Source organism: Prinia subflava, chromosome 4 (genome assembly GCF_021018805.1).
Source record: "Prinia subflava isolate CZ2003 ecotype Zambia chromosome 4, Cam_Psub_1.2, whole genome shotgun sequence".
NCBI lineage: Eukaryota > Metazoa > Chordata > Aves > Passeriformes > Cisticolidae > Prinia > Prinia subflava.
Genome location: NC_086250.1, coordinates 65,746,250 through 65,765,597, shown reverse-complemented (window position 1 = coordinate 65,765,597; position 19,348 = coordinate 65,746,250). Strand labels below are relative to the sequence as shown.

The 19,348-nt window shown below is 41.3% G+C and overlaps 1 protein-coding gene across 3 annotated transcripts in view; it reads left to right on the top strand.

Annotated features, from left to right (window-relative positions):
- The window catches only part of SEMA3D (semaphorin 3D), a 134,338-nt gene that overhangs the window by 109,076 nt on the left and 5,914 nt on the right, over nucleotides 1-19,348 (top strand). For all 3 annotated transcript variants that reach the window (XM_063396996.1, XM_063396994.1, XM_063396995.1), the window contains exons 12-17: nucleotides 2,867-3,089; nucleotides 6,446-6,534; nucleotides 8,344-8,385; nucleotides 9,572-9,729; nucleotides 11,747-11,811; nucleotides 13,993-14,132. In XM_063396996.1, the coding sequence (XP_063253066.1) occupies nucleotides 2,867-3,089; nucleotides 6,446-6,534; nucleotides 8,344-8,385; nucleotides 9,572-9,729; nucleotides 11,747-11,811; nucleotides 13,993-14,132 (717 nt within the window). The remainder of the gene's footprint in view (nucleotides 1-2,866; nucleotides 3,090-6,445; nucleotides 6,535-8,343; nucleotides 8,386-9,571; nucleotides 9,730-11,746; nucleotides 11,812-13,992; nucleotides 14,133-19,348) is intronic.

The following is a 19,348-nucleotide window of genomic DNA, read 5'->3' as shown; positions in this document are numbered from 1 at the left end:
TCACATAGAAATGGGTTTATGGAATTGAGTTGTTAATAGGTGAGTAGTCAGCACATTTCCAGTAGATGCAGATGGTCACTCTGAGTAATGTTCTGAGTGAGAACATGAACCACAGAAAAGGGACATATGGGGAAAATCAACCTGTGGTCCACCGTGAGGGGGAAGAGAGTTACTGCATGGTTGGGAAGTTGAAGAGATGCATTTGTTTCTCATCCTTTATAGAATAAATTAATACAAAACTCTGATTCAATCAAAGACAATTTTCTCTCTATGAGAGACAGGTTTCTCTCTATTTATCCCAAAAAACTTTTGTTCAACACCTCTAACATCTTTTTTAATCCCAAAGTCTGTTTTTTGTCCCAAAGTCACATTTCTTTGTGAAATTATTGTACCAATATTGTTATATGTAAGAGCCAAGCTGAATACAGCCCACCTCAAGGATATAACTTTGCAAAGGCTTTGTAAAAGCACTGCAAAAAACAAGAATGTGGGAGATACCCAGCAAACCAGAGGGCAAAGTTCTTACAGGACTGCTGGCACAAACCCCCTGGGGATAGCTCCCTGCAATATGTAGTTCCAATGGAACTGGTTTTTTCAACAGGATTTTCCTTTTCTTCTTTCTTACTTACATTCAACTTTATCTTCAAGGAATGTCTTTTGAGTGGTTATCACAGGACAGTACAACCCTTTCTGTTCTTGTTCTTGTCTCTTATTTCACAGCCATAAATGGAATTGTACGATGAAACAAAAATGACTATGTGATGGAATTTATCTTAATTCAAATTGGCACAGGTTTACTGTCCATGGGAAAATTGTCAAAAGCTATTAGGTGATCCAGGGGCTTAAGATGTTTTTCAATAAAGTACTTCAGATCCGTTATGAAGATGAGGATGCAGAGGCTTAACTCTAACAGATTGAAACAACACTAAGCAAGTGGACACCTGCACAAAGTCTGTTAGCTCTCTAGATAGCCATCAAATTCAGTTCAAGCAAGGAATGGAAATAGGCTGCAGACTCTTAAATCACTGGGGCTGCAAGTCTGTTAACTAAAACCAGAGGTCAGGTTCAAGTGCAGACCCCTTGTGAGTCTTTTGTTTAATGTAAGATGGGTTTTGCTGTAGTTTAGGCATGCTCCAAGTGGCACCTTCCCCGTGGCAGTGCTGTGACAGTGTTTGGGGTCTAAGGCAGACCAGGAATTGACCCCAACAGACATGTCAGATACAGCCAGATAGATGTGGATGTATAACATCAGCTTGTCTGTGCTTTGCTGGCCTGTTTTGTTTATGAATATACAGTCTCAGATGCTTTTGTGAAGCTTTTCCCTCAGTCAGAAATTCATGTTAAGTTGCTATTCTACCTTACATAGTGGAAGAAGTCCTAACCACAAGCCCTTAACTGGCACCATGGATTCAGCAAATGTCAAACTGCATACACAGTTCACATTGGGAATGTGAACTACAGTCTCATCTGTCAAAAGTTGCAATGAAGGAGGACTGTAGATCGACTTCACCACAAATCTTAACTTTCTCTTGGTAGAACACAGAGGTATTAGTGGAGCACATTTCTTTCTTCACAGGCTGTGTTAGAGCTCCACCTGGCAGTAAACACAGGGATTACTTTGTTAAAAAGTATTAAAAAAGAAGCAATGAATAATTCATATGTGAAAGGCTGTCACCAATTGGACAAATGTGTCCAGTTCATCTTATCCAGAATTTTAGTTCCCCAGTAACATATCTAGCTGCCTACATATTCAAAACAGTTTTCTCAGGCTTGGATTGGAGACTAATTGTAAAAGGAGGGACAGAAAAGAGATGCAAACAGCTGTGGGAAGGAAAGCAGAGATAGGTGATGAGAGAACATGGATCACAAATGAACCACCTTACACATATGTACTTGGGCTTACCCCGAAAGGCACAGAAGGGAAAAATCTGATGGAGGTTGAAGAGGTAGATTAGTGTGTGGTCTTCAAGAAAGATGTGTTCGAACCAACTTTGTGTAAGCTAAAGAAACAGGTGGAGTGACCAGTTTGTCTGTAGGGGTTTAATAGAGGTTGGGAATGAACTTCAGCATTAGGAAGTGTCTGAAGAAGAGGATGAGACTGCTGTTAAAAGCTAGAGAAAAGGATGCTGCAGCAGCTGACTAGAGTGTCAGCTCAGTGAATGAGTCAATTTTGAGAAATAATAAAATAAAACTGAGCCACATGGATGGTCTGGCATCTGGAGAATACACTTTTCTTTTTTTAGAAAAAAATATGGATGATGTGTAGCAAGTACAGTTCACTGAAAATTAATTGATTTCAGGCCATATACAGTGAAAAGTTATGGCCTCCGATTTCAGGCAAGAGGCACAAACTCAGGCAGAAAATCAGGTTTGGAAAGAGGAACTGAATCCCTAAAAGCAGGAAAACCTTGAGTTGCTGCACTCAAAGTACGTGCGCTGCTCCCACAGCAGCCACAGGAGGGCAGCCCAGGCTCGCTGATGGCAGCCCCTGCTCTGGGACCTGCCCTGCAAGTTTAACTGAGCTGCTAGCTGTGCCCAGAAGTGAACCCTACAAGTCTCATTTCCTCTGTCTCACTCTCCGTGTCTATGTAAAATACCAAACCTGATATTTTGGCTGGGAGTGTCGCAGGGAACAAGGAGCTGGAATTCTCTGCACCCATACTGAGCCCGTAATGAGAATTTCTCTGGTTTTAAGGCTATTCTCTCAAAAAATGAAGTATTGGTGACCCAGGGCTGCTTTGGGATTAGAAGAATCACTGAAAAACATGATTATTACTGCCTTTACAAACGTTATTGCGGAAAACTTGATTTCTACTTGTACTTCTTCCCTAAAATTCCTCTCATCTTCCTGTTCTGTCTCATTCAGTGTCCAAGCAAAACCTACGATCCGCTGATCAAGTCCACCAGAGACTTCCCTGACGAGGTGGTGAGCTTCATCCGGCGGCACCCGCTGATGCACAGGGCGGTGCACCCGGTGACGGGCGCGCCCGTGTTCACGCGCACCGGCGCCGATTACCGCCTCACGCAGATCGTGGTGGACCACGTCACGGCCGAGGACGGGCAGTACGATGTCATCTTCCTAGGAACAGGTGGGACAGAGGACTTCCAGTCTCATTCTGCACAAGCCCCGTGCTTTTAGAACACCTCTAGTAGGGCCTGAATAACCCTGAATAAAATTCTAGATTAACATCTTTTTCCTGTGCATACAGCTTCAGGAGGTGTATAGGTGCTCCTGGTTGTGGTCCAGGTCTCCATGCAAAATTACATTAATTAAATGTGATTAATTACATTAATTTGTAGGTTCAAGATATTACTGTTGTTGGGATTTTAATACCTCTTGCTGCCTAGGTGATAGACTGAAATAAATCCCCCTGTAGCCCCTCCAATATTCCAATGCTAGCTCAGACCTTAGAGGGCTTTGGATGAATATTTCCTGGACAGGACAAAGGATCCAAAAGAGGCTCTGACCCCCAGATGTAGTTCAAGATGTTTATTCCATGTGGTTACCAGAGGGGAAAGAGGACAAGTGCAGAAGAGGGCCTTATCTAGGCTTGTGCTAAGGAGAGATAATTGGAACACAGCCAGTAGGGTCAGAAAGGGGAGGAAGGGTTAAACTACATGGTTACAGGCTCTAGGGGTCTCGGAGGGGGGAGAAACCATTCCCCAGGGAAATGCAACAATAAACCATTTAGGAGTCAGAGTACCTGAACTTTCTAACCCTCTAAGTACTACTCAGTACCTGTCTTTATTTTACATGGTAGTCTCATTTCCTGCTGAGAGCACATCAATAGAACTATTAACAGAAAAGAATCACCTTGATTGCTTCAAGGATAACTTCCTATTATTGGTAGTGACATGGTGCTTCAGCATTTTATCTCAGGCGATGCTGAACAGTTAAGAAGGATTCCAAATTGAACCTAAGGCAACAATTAGACTTAACTAATTTTACAGATACAAATTAGCAGTGTGATAGCTCCAAACTTGACAATCAGAACAGAACAGAGAGAGGTTAAGCTGTTCTGTCAGAAAAAAACCTGCTTTGCTGTTTTTCTATGGATAATTATGTACCTATTTACATTTTTATAATAGACAAATGCCTTAAGGAAAAAGCCTAGTTTTCCCATAGTAATTAAATTTAGAATCACTGGATGAATCACCCTACAGCAAGGTATGCTAAGGTATATGAATATACCTATTCATAACATTTCTGAAGTAATAATCTACCACATTACTCCTCTGGGGTTTTTTGTTCTTACTCCATAATTCAACATTCTCTCACTCTCCTTCTGTATAGGTCTTAAAAAGCACTTCTCACTGGTAAATCTAAGTGCTTTAGCAAGGAGGTCATTGCCATTATCCCCATCTCAGAGAAGGTGAAACTGAGGTACCTAGAGGTGGCAAGGTTTATCCAAGTGCAGTGGATGAGCTACTGCCATGAGCAGCAGGGAAATTAAGATTTCAGTTTGAATCCTACCCCAGTGCTATTGGATTGCCCAGCATTTTGTCTGGTCTATGAGCAAATTCTGTCATATAGCACAATTTGATATGTGTGGATATTCTGAAGTAATTTGAGGAAAGAAATGAATTCTCAGAGAGCATCATCTCTTGTAACATGTGGGTTGTCTCAGCCTTGAAGTTTTTTGTGTTACCCCACAGAGGAGTCCCGAGATAGTCTCTCTCTGGGAACTTTTATGTCTTTCAGCAGAACTGGTTTCACAACCCTTGTCTTCCAAAACAAGACAATATCACAGATCCTCTGTGATCCCAAGTTAGTACGGTAGTGCCAGAGAAGAAAGCACAGTTTCATTAGAAAAGACCATTAAAGCGCTCTTTTTCTCCTCTGCTGGCTGAGAATGCTGGGAATGAGCTTTAGGCACGATGGTGAAAAATGCTTGTTGCTTTCTGAGGGCAATGTTAATATGGTCAACAGAGTAAAAGGAACTCATTCCCAAACTGTGTGATGCCCAGGATTTGGGAGTGCTCACTGCAGCTTGATTATCTGTCAGAAGCTGAATTTCAGATTACTTTTTCTCACTCTTACCAGAAGTAGAGTTCACTTGTAAAAATGTACAAAATATTCCTTTAGTGGCTGTAGAGGCTGCTTTCAGATGTTTGCTGTCTACCATTTTAAGTTTTTCATAGAAACAAAATTCTATTGAGAGACCAGCAATCAAATACTCCAAGGTTAATTGTTCTTACCTGACACTAAGACAAACACTTCAAGTGTCAGTAGTCAGGTTTAGAGGTGTCAGGGCCAGCAAGTACCATGCAGTCACTAGATGGCACTCCACAATATGCAGACATTTATTTTTCTGTGATGCCTTCCTTAAAAGTGAGTTTTCTTTTCTGTAAGTGCATGTATCTATTTTATCTTCTTAAACTCATTGTAAGGAAAGAAAGTAACTCAAAGATAAAATTTAAATTATATAGAGAGACTGAATAAGCATAAAACAACCCAGGAGATGTTGAGCAGCAGCAGATCAGTAGTTATATGTTTGAATGTACACAACCAACTTGGTGCAGGCTTTGGTAATTATGTCAAACAAAGTCTGAAACAAAAAGCTGTAATTCATTAGGCAAACTGTAATAATTTGGCTTTGATTGGTAATACGAACTTCAGTAGTTTGGGAAAAGAAGAATGAAAAGCTCATTCTTTCCCTTATAGTGTATTATTTTTCATTATTTCAATACTGTGTGTAGAGCTTAAGACTAAGCTGCACTGCATCATTCCCACTTCCCAGCACCCAACCCACTTCCCCTGAGCAATTTTTGAGTTCTTTTCAAGGCCATTCAAGGTTTACTAATGTGTAATGGTCTGACATGAAATGAGCAGCTATTTTTTTCACCAAGCAAGAATTCAGATTAAAATTGATGAATAGATTTAACTTAAAAAAATTCTCTAGATGACTCCAAAGAAGTAATTATGCTGAATGAAGGGATGTAAAAAAAAAATTTCTTAAATGAAAAAAAATTTAAAAGTGTTTGGCTTAACTCTTTGTATTAAAGTGAAGCTTACTTCTGATTAAGGAACTATACTGGAAACAAATGAATTATAAAAAAGAGGAAATAATTTTCTGTCAATTTAGTCCCCTGAGCTGGTTCTCTCTGGGGTCAGATGGGCCCCAGTTCTGGCTCAGGGAAATGTGCAGAAACTTGTAGCTGGCAGCATGGACAAGCTTGTGTGTGTTTGTGTGTTTGTGTAGCAGGAGAGTTGGACCATGCCAGGAGCAGCCTGTGACTATGTTGGCTCAGCCATTCAGTGAAACCATAAATTCACTGTATGGAGAGAGCTCTGCAGGCAGCAGTGGGTGCAGTGGGGATGGATGTGGTTGGAAAGCCAACATCCCTCACGGATTAGCTTTATCAGCAGGGCTGGAAATGGAGTGGCTCATCCGTATTGAAACATACCTGTGGGTTTTATTCACATGAGGCACGTTTGTTTCAGACATAGGCACAGTCCTGAAGGTTGTGAGTATCACAAAGGAGAAGTGGACCAAGGAGGAGGTGGTCCTGGAAGAGCTGCAGATATTCAAGGTAAGCATTAATAGCCACCACATAAATTAAATATTATTCAGGGGACTTTGTGGGCCAAACTGGCTTTGTCTGTCTTGCTGTTTGTTTACTGGAACTCGTTCAAGTTTCTAGAGGGACACTATGTAAATTTTTAAATGCCTTGGTATTCTTTGGGCAAGTCAATTGAAAAATGTCCAAAACCAAACAGACCGTGATTTTTCAAACCTGTAGAAAGTCTCATTTAGCCTGCTTTGTTCTAGTGTAAAATCTTATTATGAGCTCATATTTTTTATTATTTATACATATTAAAATAGTAGTATTGTATTTTTAATGTAAAATTTTCTATGGCCCAATTGGCATTGGTATTCTTGGTACAATCATATTTTTTAAAAGACAAACGTACAGAGTTCCATGGGTGCAGAGAAATCCTTTTAAAATTGCAACATTGGGAGTTGAAAACATAAGGAAAATAAAAAATAAGTTAAATATGATTATCAGTGTGCTTGAATTTATTGGTGAAGGCTGACTCAGTATTTTTGACCATTTTGATTTGGTTATTCTGTAACTGGAACCCTGCTAACACCAATGACTTCTTCATAAATACAGCTTGTAAAAGCCCAAGATTCTTTTTGTTGCACAGCCACAATTTCTGATTAACTTTAGTGCTGGTAAAGAAGCTGACATCAACATACTTTTACATCAGAAAAATGGAAACCTTTGTCTTCCCTACTGATTTTCTTTTCCATTTATTAGTTTTTTCTTAGTTCTTTGCATTCTCACTTTGCTTTCTTCTCATGCTGCACAGCTCTTCTTCAGTTTCCACTTTGCTTTTCCATCAAAGTTTGTCTGTATCCATGGCATTTTGATTACTTTCTCACACATCCTCTCTCCTATGTGCTGTACAGCCCAAATTGTTGTCCATACTGAAGAAATTAATTTGGGGCTTTTCAAGTGTAGGCACAGGATCATTAACAATTATTTCAGAATTCATTTCTTCATATGTCTTTTGATATGCTATGTATATGATAAAACTTTGATTTAAAGAGTCTTCTACCCACTGTCTTGGACACCAATTATAAATATCACTCAGAAAATACCAGGATTACTCAGTGGCCTGCCAAATAATGAGCAGTTCCAGTATGTGCACCAATTTGCTGCATTCTTAAAACATAACGTCAAGGGAAAATGTGCCATATCATATTTAAAACAAAAAAGAGGTCATTTTTTTTTCTACTCAGCAGACATTCCTTCACATTTTTATTGGTAACATTTATAACTGCTACCTCTATGTTTTTGAATCCAGAAAACTGAAGGGGATAATAGCTGCAAAACATGCTTTATTTCCTCAAACTGCATTAATATTAAACAATAGGCTTAGATTAATCTTCTGTTGGGTGATAGATAATAGCCTGAGCTTTGTGCTGTTCTTACATCAGTCACAGACAAAACTTTCACTGTCTCTTGTAGTCATGAAATACAACCTGGTGCAGAGATCTGCCTATGTATCCCTTAAATGGCAAGTAAGCCTTTCAAATAGTGCTTAATATGAACTAAAGTTGATGTGAAGGCTCATTGCCCAGGATGGGGCAGATAGCAAACTCTGAGAATTAAAGCTAATTCCCTCCTTCCAGCTGGGGAAATTTATAGGAGTTATTTTTGAAAGCATGAATTTCTTGATTTTCTGATGTTTGTTTTTTTATTTACATATTTGTTTAAACCATGCAAATGAACCTGTAATTTTATTTGCTTATTGCATGTTAGGTTTTGCTCTGTTTTTCACTAAGAGCAGGAAATTTGTAAACTAATACACCTTACTGTTTTATTTTTCAGCATCCTTCATATATCTCAACCATGGAGATTTCTCAGAAACAGGTAATCATAATCTTGTTTAACTACTGGAGGATATGGGGTACACCGAACACCTATTTTCAGGTGTTGCTTAGTGGCCAGGCATTCCATGGATGGCTCTTAAAATGTAACAGGAAGGAAGGAGATATGTTTGAAATTGTTTGCTTGCTTAATTCCTCTTTGCTTACGAACAGAAATTTGTGTACCCAGGCTGGTAATTATTCAGGGAAAAAAACCTTTAGTCATATGGTAGTGGGATTTGTAAGTGAAGCCAATGCACATTCTTTTTCCAGCCTCCAACTTGTCTCTTTACAATCTAGTAATAAATTATTATTACTATTTTTGTTTATATTTTTATTAGTAGTCAGGAGAGATCAGGGCCTCATTGTGCTATGAAAATTTGTATGCACACAACCAGTCCCCCTCCTCTAAAATTGCAGCCTGAGTCTGGGTGGTCCAACCCTGGCAGCGCAGGGGCCGGTCCCGGCGCGGTATCTCCTGATGGGAAACGCTTTTATGGCAGCTCCAGGCTCTGGGGATGTTCAGGAGGCAGCGTGACACCAGAGCCACCCCTCCCTGCCCTGCAGAGTGGCCAGCACGGCTCACTCACACGGGAGGAGGTATTTTGCCTTTCAGGCACGCACAGCACAGCTGGGTCCCATCTCCCATGAAAAAAGGTGGCAGGCCAGATGGAAGTGTTGCATGAGCCAGCTCCAGCTTGGACCACCCTTGGCTCCACAGGCAATCCACTCGCACGTTGGGGAGAGGGGAGTAACATTATCCCCGTCCTACCTCAGGATCAGAAGCAGAACATGAATTTATTCACGCAAGGTCACCCCTAGTTCCCAGATTGTTAACATCATGGCTATCCAGCCCCTCATTTCTAAATGTGTTATTAAGCCATTCTTTCCGTGGTTTGCTTCTGATCTTTTACTGCAGCACACATCTAAAGGTGTGAGGGTGTTGAGTGCTGGTGTCTTTCCAGGACTGCAGTCCCCTTTCCTCTCTGCTGTGTTGCTGGGATGGATGGGCACTGGCCAGTTCACATTGAGCCCTGAGAAACGTTTTGCACTAAAAGAGGAATTATTCCCTTGTTTTACAAAATCTGGGATAAGGTTAAAAGTCTGCAACTGTGGCACTGAAGAAGGGAACTTTTTACACTGGCTACTTGGAGAACACTCCTAATTAATTCGCTTTGCCTGATTTGCAGCAACAATTGTACATTGGTTCCAGGGATGGATTGGTTCAGCTCTCTCTGCACAGATGTCACACGTATGGGAAGGCTTGTGCAGACTGCTGCCTTGCCAGAGACCCATACTGTGCCTGGGATGGAAACTCTTGTTCCAGATATGCCCCCACTTCTAAAAGGTAAGAAGAAAACACACTGTGCTGTAAAAGATCTTGCTGCTTGCAAGAATTTTAGATGTTCCAATTCATAACTTGTTGCCTTTTTACTTAGCATATCATTTGCCTTAAAATGTGATCATACTCTGGCCATGTTTCACATTTCTGCTCAAAGAGCTGTGAAGACAACATAGCTTTGTTTAAGTGTGTGTGACAGTAACTTGGCTACTGCAGCTAACATCATAAATCCATCACTTTCCTTTTTTATGCTGAATACTTTAAGGCACAAGATGCTCAGATGGAGGTCCAGGTTGTGGCTAACTCTACCCAAGAGGCAAGAGCCTGTCTTAAGCTTCTGACTTTTTCATAGTAGTTAGAAAGCAGAGTTTAACATAGCATCCCAGAGTGGACAATAATAAAATATATTTAATTCCCTGACCTAACCCAAGAGTTGTATTTGTGGTCTAGCCATGAGAGGGAGACAGAGATTTAAGTCCCATGATTTGACCACACTGGCAGCAGTCTTTCCACAGTGAAAGAAGCTTCATCTGAATTTTCTGTACCCACCAGCTGGGACAGCACCTTGGACCTGAGTGGAAGGAGAGCACACTGCAGGGTCTAGCAGTGCAGTGCCTAAGCTGCTGGATGTGTCTGCTGAAGTTTTTGGCTGATTTAGCTGGAACCAGAGTCCTTCACAGCCTCTGCATTCCACTTTGGCCAAAGTCCTCCTGACAGTCTTGTCAGTGGGGTTGCAGTTTGAGCTCAGGCTCTGGAATGACACTTTCTACCTTAGGGGTCACAGGGCTGGGTCCTGAGCCATTGAAGTTAATGACTCATAAGTTACCATGTCACGGTGTCAAGAAACTTTATGTGTTCTCCCTCATAGCCAAAGCAAACTGAATTCAGAGAAGCATAAATGAAAGGAGAAAAGCAAGTGTTCAGGCTCACTGCAGAGTTAGTGACACGTGAGCCTTGCTGAAGTCTGGGGTGGACGGGGACACGGAGATCGATGGTCCGTGCTTTTTAACAGATGTGCAGTTTGGAGGGAGGGCCAAAAGTCTCTGTCTCCAAAACAAAGAATGGGTGACTGGCCCTGGGAATCCTGCAGCAGATCAGTTACTTGAGTGTTTTCCTTCTGTGCTCGAGGCTGTGTTTCCAGCATGTCTATGGTTTTTGCTCAGTGGACAGATCTGCCTTGGCAACCTGCTCTCCTTCTGAGGCGTTGCTCTGCACACAGGAGGTCCCACTGCTGCTGCTTGTGAGGAAAGAACCAGTTCTTTTGGGTCTCCAATTCTTCTACTGAAAAATTAAAAAAGTTTCCATTTTTTTCATAGCTCTTGTGCGATAAATGCAATCATACACAGAGGGAGAGTTTACTTCCTTTTTAGTGCTATTACACTGAAGTGACAGTAATCGTGGTGAGTTCATGTAACACACCCAGAGATTGGTGGGCAAGTTCATAGATCATCTCCGACCATTGCCTTAAATTTTTTCAGTCCATAAAGATGAAAGATAACCAGCTTTGTCATTTGTTTTTTAACAAACTAAAATACATGCTCTTCTCTCTTTATTTTAGTAATTGGTTTATTAGTCAGTATTACCTTGGGCTAATACTGAGCTTTATTTTGAGTATCACTTGTTGAACTTCAGTTCCTTCTCATGATCTTCAACATGAAATGTTTTTAGATATTTGCAACACAGTCCACCCCACCAGGAGACCTGTGCTGAAAGCAAGTTTACACACTCCTTCTGTCACTGTATTACACACTCTTTATTTTAGGCAGATATTTTTCTCTCACTTTTTTCTTTTCCCCTCCCAGTGGTTTTCCCAAATCACAGGCTCTTCTCTTGATGTCAGTTGTACAAATCTCTCTAGGCCACATGCTGCTTTGAGGGTGAGACTGGTTTTACTTAAGACTGTAATTGTCAGCAGTAGGATGGGAGCAATGCAAGTCCACATCTGCTGAGCTCCTCTGTATTTTGTTGTTGCATTCCAGCAATTATGTCTGAAGTGTTACAAGTTTGCATGCTCTTCCCGTAGGCGAGCCAGAAGGCAGGATGTCAAGTATGGAGACCCAGTAGCACAATGCTGGGATGTGGAAGACAGTGAGTATTTTTCACCTTTCTTGCACTTTTGTCACTTAGGCAGCAGATTTTCTGTGAGGGTCTTTGTCTCCAAAAACTTGCTGATCTCAACAGAACAGTTGCTTTTGCCACAGTTCATATCCATTGCCCCTCCCACAGTTAAATTTTCAGAGCTGGAGCTGGTAAGGGACAGCCAGCATGGGATGTCACCTTTGCATCCCTTATGGGCAACCCTCCCCAACACTCACACCTGGCAGGGAGATATGCCCCTGACTCCAAAACATCACACACATCTCTGAAAGTAGCTAATGGGATGTGCATGGTGTTCCATCCAGAAACAGGGCAGCACATCCCACAAGGAAGCTTTCAGGTTTGGGCAGGGAATATGCCATCTTTCCTCTGCCACTTGACACAGGCCCCAAGGCTGAGCTGCAGCTGCAAAACCAGCCCCTTCCCCTTCCCACAGCTACTTAAATTCTCCTGTTATTAGCAAGAACCTACCCCCTTCTCCCTGCCTGCTTCCCCCTCCCTTTCCCACACCCTCTTTTCAGATGCCAAAGGGTCTGGCTGCTCCTCTGGCATCTGCAGCCCCTCTCTCTCAGCGAGCACTGTCGGTATGAAACCCTGCAGTTACACAGCAATCTCTGTGGCAGCATAAAATAAATGAATAGCATTCAAACCCAAGCGTGGCTTTGTCTGGGGTTCTTCTAGCTGCTTATTAAAGTGAACAATCCAGACAAAACAGTATTGATTGTATCACCACGTTGAGCACTGGCTTTGGGACAAGCCAGCCCTTCCCATTGATCTCCGGTTATTCCGTGCCGCTGCGGTGCTGGTGCCTGCTGCAGACCTCAGTGGGAGGCAGTGCAGAAATCAGAGCTGCTTGCCACGGGATCAAAGCCTGAAGTCTGTTGCACAGTCTAGAGGGCTCTGACTGTACATGTGTGCTTGCAGACATAGTTAAAAAGTCAGGGTAAGATCTCATTTCCATCAAAGTCAACGACGAAACTCCTGTTCATCCCAAGGGCAAAAATTTCCTTGCTCGCTGCTTGCCATTTCTCTCCAAACACTGATATCTGAGACTGTGCAAAGCTCAAGGTTATAGAAACCCTCTCAGAAAGGCTGACAGTGTCACATTTTCCTGGAAGGATAAAGAGATACTGGAAGAGTTAGCTTTATTATACAAATCTACAGTCTTATATCACAGAAATTGGTATTAATTCTTTGCCCTGACACAGTGCCACCAATAGCAATTTTATCCACCTGGGAGTGACTCCTGTGTGTTGTAAACCCATGAAGCTGACCTTTGCCACTCCAGGCTCTTGGCTTATTTAGACCATTTGTGACAATTAGTAATATTGTGGTCCCCAAACTTGTTTAAATTCAGTGCTCCACTGTGTGAAGTTCTCTCCCAGAGACTTTGTTGGCTGAATGAAGTTGTTTGGCTCTACTAAAATCTTAGTGGCACAGGGAAATAATGCAGAGAACTTGAATTTCTATAGATCTCATACAGGTACTTGTTATATTGAAAGCATGATCCAAAATTGTTTCAATTTTGATGTGGAGCTTACTTTTGATTCAGGAGACACCACTGCTTTCACCTTCCTTTCTGTTATTCACAGGGTGTAAGAAACAGCTTTAGTCTCTTGATAAGGTAGATAAGACAGACTAGAAAGAAAAATGAAGATGCTGAGATTAGAAATTACTTGCTCAGATTTACAGAAGACCTAGCAAGGATTTCAGATCTCCTCATGGCTCCTTCAGTGTTTGTTCTGAAACATACTACAGAACATTTCAAATTACACTGAATATTCAGTTTACTTTAGCCCTGTGACTCTTTGGGTGAACAAACCAGACCATACAATCTAACTTCAGCAGGTTTAGCTCAGGTTTAGGAGTTGCATTACTTAAAGGAAAAATACATGTCCGATTTTAAATTCCTCATAGGTGAAAGCCCCAACTTTAAAATGGAGCAGGCTCATGCTACAGGTTTTATTGACCTCCTTAAAAACCAGTTGCACTGAAGGAAGGTTAGCAGCCGCCTCTAAATCCTCATAGTTATAGTTTAAGCTAGAAGTTAAGTTTCCTTTTGCGTTTTTATAATTCACTCGCTCTTATAGCATCTGTTCTGAATCAGGCTGTTTTCCCATTGCTTTAAAAAGCAGGTCAGGGTTAATCTCCTGTACCATGTTTGCTTTCCAGGCATTAGTCATGAAACTGCTGATGAAAAGGTGATTTTTGGCATTGAATTTAATTCAACTTTTCTGGAATGTACTCCTAAGTCCCAGCAAGCCTCTATTAGGTGGTACGTTCAGCGCTCTGGAGAAGAACATCGAGAAGAGGTAAGTTACAATCATCAAGGCAGGTTTCCTCCACAGAGAATTCAGCTGAGCATTGAGAGGCAGGAGTTACTGGGACCAGCCGATGTTTTACTTTTCCCTGCCCCACCTTAGGTATCACATAGCATTCTGCTATCACCATTTGGGGCAGGCAGTGTGGAAGAGAGAAGCCATTTGCACTGTATCACAAGCCCATTTTGATATTTATTTTGACTCACCTGCCCATCCTATTAAAAAAAGAAAAGGGAGATGATGTCAATCAGTGATAAAAAGTCAAAGCTGTTTTGTCTGATAATTAACGTGTCTGCTTCTGTTGGTAAAAGTACGGTCAAGGCACTATGTTTCACTAAAATCTCAGCTCTATTTAGTGTCTGATTGCTTTCCCTTGCCATGTTAGGCAGTGTAGCTAAGAATTGTGTGTATGGTTTGCTGCTTCTCTCCATCTCTCCCCAGAGGAGGAATGGTCTGTGTGGTTAAAAGGCTTTTTATTTGCTTTTTTTCTTGTTAGTGGAGTCTGAGATTTTTGCTTTAATGGCACTCAGCACTGATGCACAGAATTCAGGTTAAGAATTGCTCCTTGCATCTGGTGTAGAAAGCAGTGAGATTTGTGATGGCCCTTAATTCCTTTGGGATGCAGCTTTGGGATCCTCACTGATGGAGAAGCTCTGGAGAAGCCTCCAGGTTGCTGCAAACCCCCTGCACAATTTCCTGATGATTTCTCTGTGAGCTAGTGACAAAGGGGCTCTCCAACATGACTAAAAGGTCAATGTGCTGGGGCTGGTTTGGACTGGGTTTGTGAGTGAGTTTCAAACCTCAGGAGTTTTCATGGCCTTTCTCTTACATGAGTGATTTTGTGTCTGAGGCCAAGTCCTGCTGTGATGGCAACCATGGCAACGGGGAAGGAGAAGGGAAATGAACTTCTCTTTCAAAGGATCTGGTCCCAGGTGCTAGATACGCTTTTCTGTTAAATGTTCATCCAAGACAAAAATTAGTTTAAGTGACAGAAACAATCAAACATACAACTGGTCTTCCACTCTCAGTGACAATTCATCCTTTGAGACTTCCTGAGTGCAGAGAATGTGCTGGTCCTTTCCAAAGGCTGGGGAGATGCAGGCCAGGGCAGGTGTCTGTAAGAGAATCACCTCTGGGCGAGATGTGACTCATGGTAGTCACCCCAAAGCTGCAACCCCAATTATGTCGTGGCCCAGAAAGCCAGAGTTAGGGGATACTTCTGATTTTCTACCAGATAAGACAAAAACCTACAAGGCTGTATATTGACTGTAACCCTTCAGTACTTTGTTCCCCTTCTCTTACACATTTTGAATTGACAAAACTTTTTTCCTCTGCTGGGGGAAAAAAAGCTTAATTAATTTTTAGACAGGTGCATTAACACCAAAAGAAAGAGATTACTGCTTCGAAATACTACCTATAACACCCCTTATAGCCCATATGTGGGGAAAAAAAAAAGCCTTCTGATCAGATGGCCAAGTACCCTCTCAGCCACAGGAGGTTGAAGTGCACACCCAGGTAAAAGTGTATAGGCATTTAAAGACCTAGAATCATTCACTTTACTGAAATGGAGTTACCTTTACTCTCCTGTACAGGAGTCTCTGTGCTCACCTTCCCTAAGGCAGCAGTTTGTAAACACATTCACATATTTGATCAGGGGAACAAGTAAAGTACTTTCCTAACTCTTACTGTGAGTTTAAGACTAATTTTAAAGTAAATTTAGGCAGATAGTCACCAGGTTTCTGACTTGAGGGGAGAGGGGGTGTTTGTTCTTATTTTGCTTTTTGTGTGTGTGGTTTCCTTTTTTTTTGCTGAATGAGAAGTGATGTCAAGTTTTGAGAAGACTCAATCATTTTGAAAATAATGTATTGCAACTCTACCATTAACTACAAACTTGGCATAAATGAGCCAGTTCCCTGTGAAGAACGTAATATTTCTATATCATAAGGGATTACACTTTGAAGACTTAAAAGCATCTTTTGAAGGTCTGCTTTTGAGTCTATCTGTGTGAATTTAAGGAAGAAAGATATTATCAGTTGATTTTCTCATAAATCACAGGTTCAGCTAGGCCTCTGAAGGTCACGGAACCAAGCTCAAGCTGTCTTTCTTGTTTGATTGTAGAACAAACTGCAAATGAAACCTACTTCTAAGCAAATTTATGGCATGCTAACGTGTATAGCATAGCCTAAATTAAGGCTGTACTCTTTCTTGACGCACTTTGTATTTCCAAAAGGTTTGTTGTGGCAGTTTCCTGGCCCCTCCTACTTGTTCTGAGCCAAATGCCACTTACCCAGCCTGGTGATGTCCAAGCCAGTAGGACTGCCCAGCATGCCAAGGATGTGTTGGGAGGGGGTTAGGGAATGTGTGCACATGTGTGGTGGCATTAGAAGCCCCAGCATGCACACTAAATTCATCTTTGCACATTAACAGCAGTGTTTACTGGGCTTGCTCTGTGTAAACAGTCTGACATCTGTTTGCATGAGAAAAGTAAATCTTTCCTAAAAGGCTGGATTAACCTCTGTGGCAAATTTAGTAGAAAATTTGAAGGAGAAATCTGCACAGATTTTCTGCAATATGAATGTTAAAAGTAGGCAAAGAGCTTTTTGCTTTGTGCCTAAAGCCACAGCAGTGCCTCTGTGATGTAGTTTTGGTAAAAAACCAGCTCTTGGGGTGATTGGGGGAGTTTTTTTGGTTGGGATTTTGGGGACTTTTTTGGTTGAGGTTTTTATTTTTCAGTCTTAAGATAAAAGCCTATAGAAATACATATGCACACATTGATGATTAGAAAATCAGGTCACTTAAAGACAGTGTATGGATATAAATTTTGTTTGAAGCTTGCCACAATTTCTAGTATTTTGACCCAGCTTAGTTTCAAGATCCTAGAAATTAAACTCCTGAACAAACTAAGTTTGCTCAGTTTGGTGAGTATCTACCAATAATATATTGGTAGATATTATTTTGAGAAGAAACACACACAAAAAAAGAAGCTTTTTCTTTACTTTTTAAGATAACTATATTCATGTAGAAATTACATGTTTTCAAATGTATAAAGTTAAATTCCCAATTCCGTTTATGGATCCCTAAATGATTAAGCAGGTCTATAGAGATTCTGAACGAGGTGAAATGGTTAAAAACTTAATGCCTTGATAATTTGCAGACCCAGAAACTGATGTTACCAGGTTTTCTGTCTTGACTTACCAGTGAAAATGAGTTCATCAGTATGAAAACCTGATTGGGGACCATCCTAGAAAATCCAAAGATCACAGTAATTGACTTTCTTTTCAAAGTATTTCAGTTTGACAAAAATACCCTATGTGATAGAAACAGTGAAGTCATATTTAATGTATAGCTTGATCTTAGCTCAAGCAATGCATTACCGTAACTTTTCCCATTACAATTATATTTTCTGCTCTCTCTGTCTCCCTTCCTGCAGCAGATTTCTCAAATAACACTGTGCATTCTTTTAGTGCATGTCTTAGCAGTGTAACTTATTGTGATGACGATACCATGCTTTGCAAATGACTCCACGCACCTGGAACTTAGGTTACGGACTTTTAGTTCCAGGGCTGGAACTGTAATGTCTCAGCAAGTCTTTAAACTTGGCTTTACAAAGAGATGGCTTTGCACTGTCCCAGACATGCACTGCAGCTTCCTGAGGGAAGGGAAAGGGCAAAATCCAGACTAGATGGGAAGCATTTGGCCCAGCAGGATGTCCCCGACATTTCACCCTTAAGGTCATGGTTCAGAATGTGACTTCCAGGCAGAGCAACCTGTGGGGAGGGACAGGATCTCCTGTGGTACAGAAGCTGTCACCAGGTCATTTTGCTGCCAGTGGGAGTACATTTCCCTGTAGTTTAGGGCTGTTTTAAGGTCAGGAGTCAAATATCTAGTGCTTTTGTGGTTAGTGTTGCTCACGCAATTGATCATGTTTGTTCCTGTGCGTGCAGCGTTAGTCACTGGGATGACGGAGAGTGTTTCAGTGCCTGGAGTTCATAAAAAACTCTGGGGACGTCATCTGTTCATACTGTCTTAAACTGCTGAAGCTCTTTGAAGCTTTAAACAGATACTAGTTATTTCTCAGAAAAAGACCTGTGTTTTTTAATGTATATAATAAGCATCAGGACTGCAAAAAGCAAATATGTGGGTCCCTACAAAGGCATTGGTTTTGGTGCCTCGTGGCTCTGAAAAGCATCAGCACCTCTGCTTTAGGCTGCACGTCACCCTGAGTCTCCTGTGGCTCCTGATCTGCCAAGCTGCCACCTCAGCAGCAGGGGACAGATCAAACCATATGGTCTAAAGTGACAGAATATGTGCAGATCACTTTTAACTTTCTTCTTTCTGCTCTGCTCATATCTGGTGGTGAAAATAAATCCACCAAAATGCATGGGAACATTCCAGTTCCTCCTTCAGTAGTTCTCACCCTTTCCACATTCCTGCCTCACAGCCCGGACTGTGTTTTCCTGATGGACCAAACTTAAGGACCATTTGATATTTTGGTAGATATGAGAGCTGGACCCACTTTTGGACAGGACATTTTTCAAGGCACAACATTGTGACCTATCTCCCCCATCAGAGCAGGGAGATGTTTCATTCCATATTTTAGGCATTTTTTTCAGTTTATCCAAGACATAAGTTTCCATATCTCTTTGCATCTGGAGGTTTTGCATCATGATGGCAAATTCCTTTGTTACAAACATCTGGTCTAGCAGAATGTTAAGAAAAAGGCCACAGATTCAGTGCCAGCCCTGAAATCAAGTTGGATGATGGCTGAGTAAGGCAGGGGACACACAGCAAGGACTGAATTTCCAGTAGTACCTTCTGTCACAGGAATGTAATTTGGTGTTTGAACCTTTAGGTCAATGAGAAAGAATGTCAAGAGAGTTGGGAAAAAGAAAAAAAAGAGATGAATTCTGCAGACTAAGGACTACTTATAGTTCACATGCTTTCATTCTTTAATTTTATTGTATAACTCATTGCCTTTTTTTTCCTAATGCCTTCAGTGTTTTAAGTAAAATTAATATTTTTGACGATTTCATGGGAAAAGAGGAGAAGTAACTCTGAACTGAGTGACATTTCTGATTTGATTTGGATATATTGGAGGAGTGATAGTAATGGAGGAATTTAAAGCTTAGTCTCAGAGTAAGAAGTAAACTTCACCTTGAAGCTAATAGGAATCATGCGTTTCCATAATGACATTGTACCAACAACAT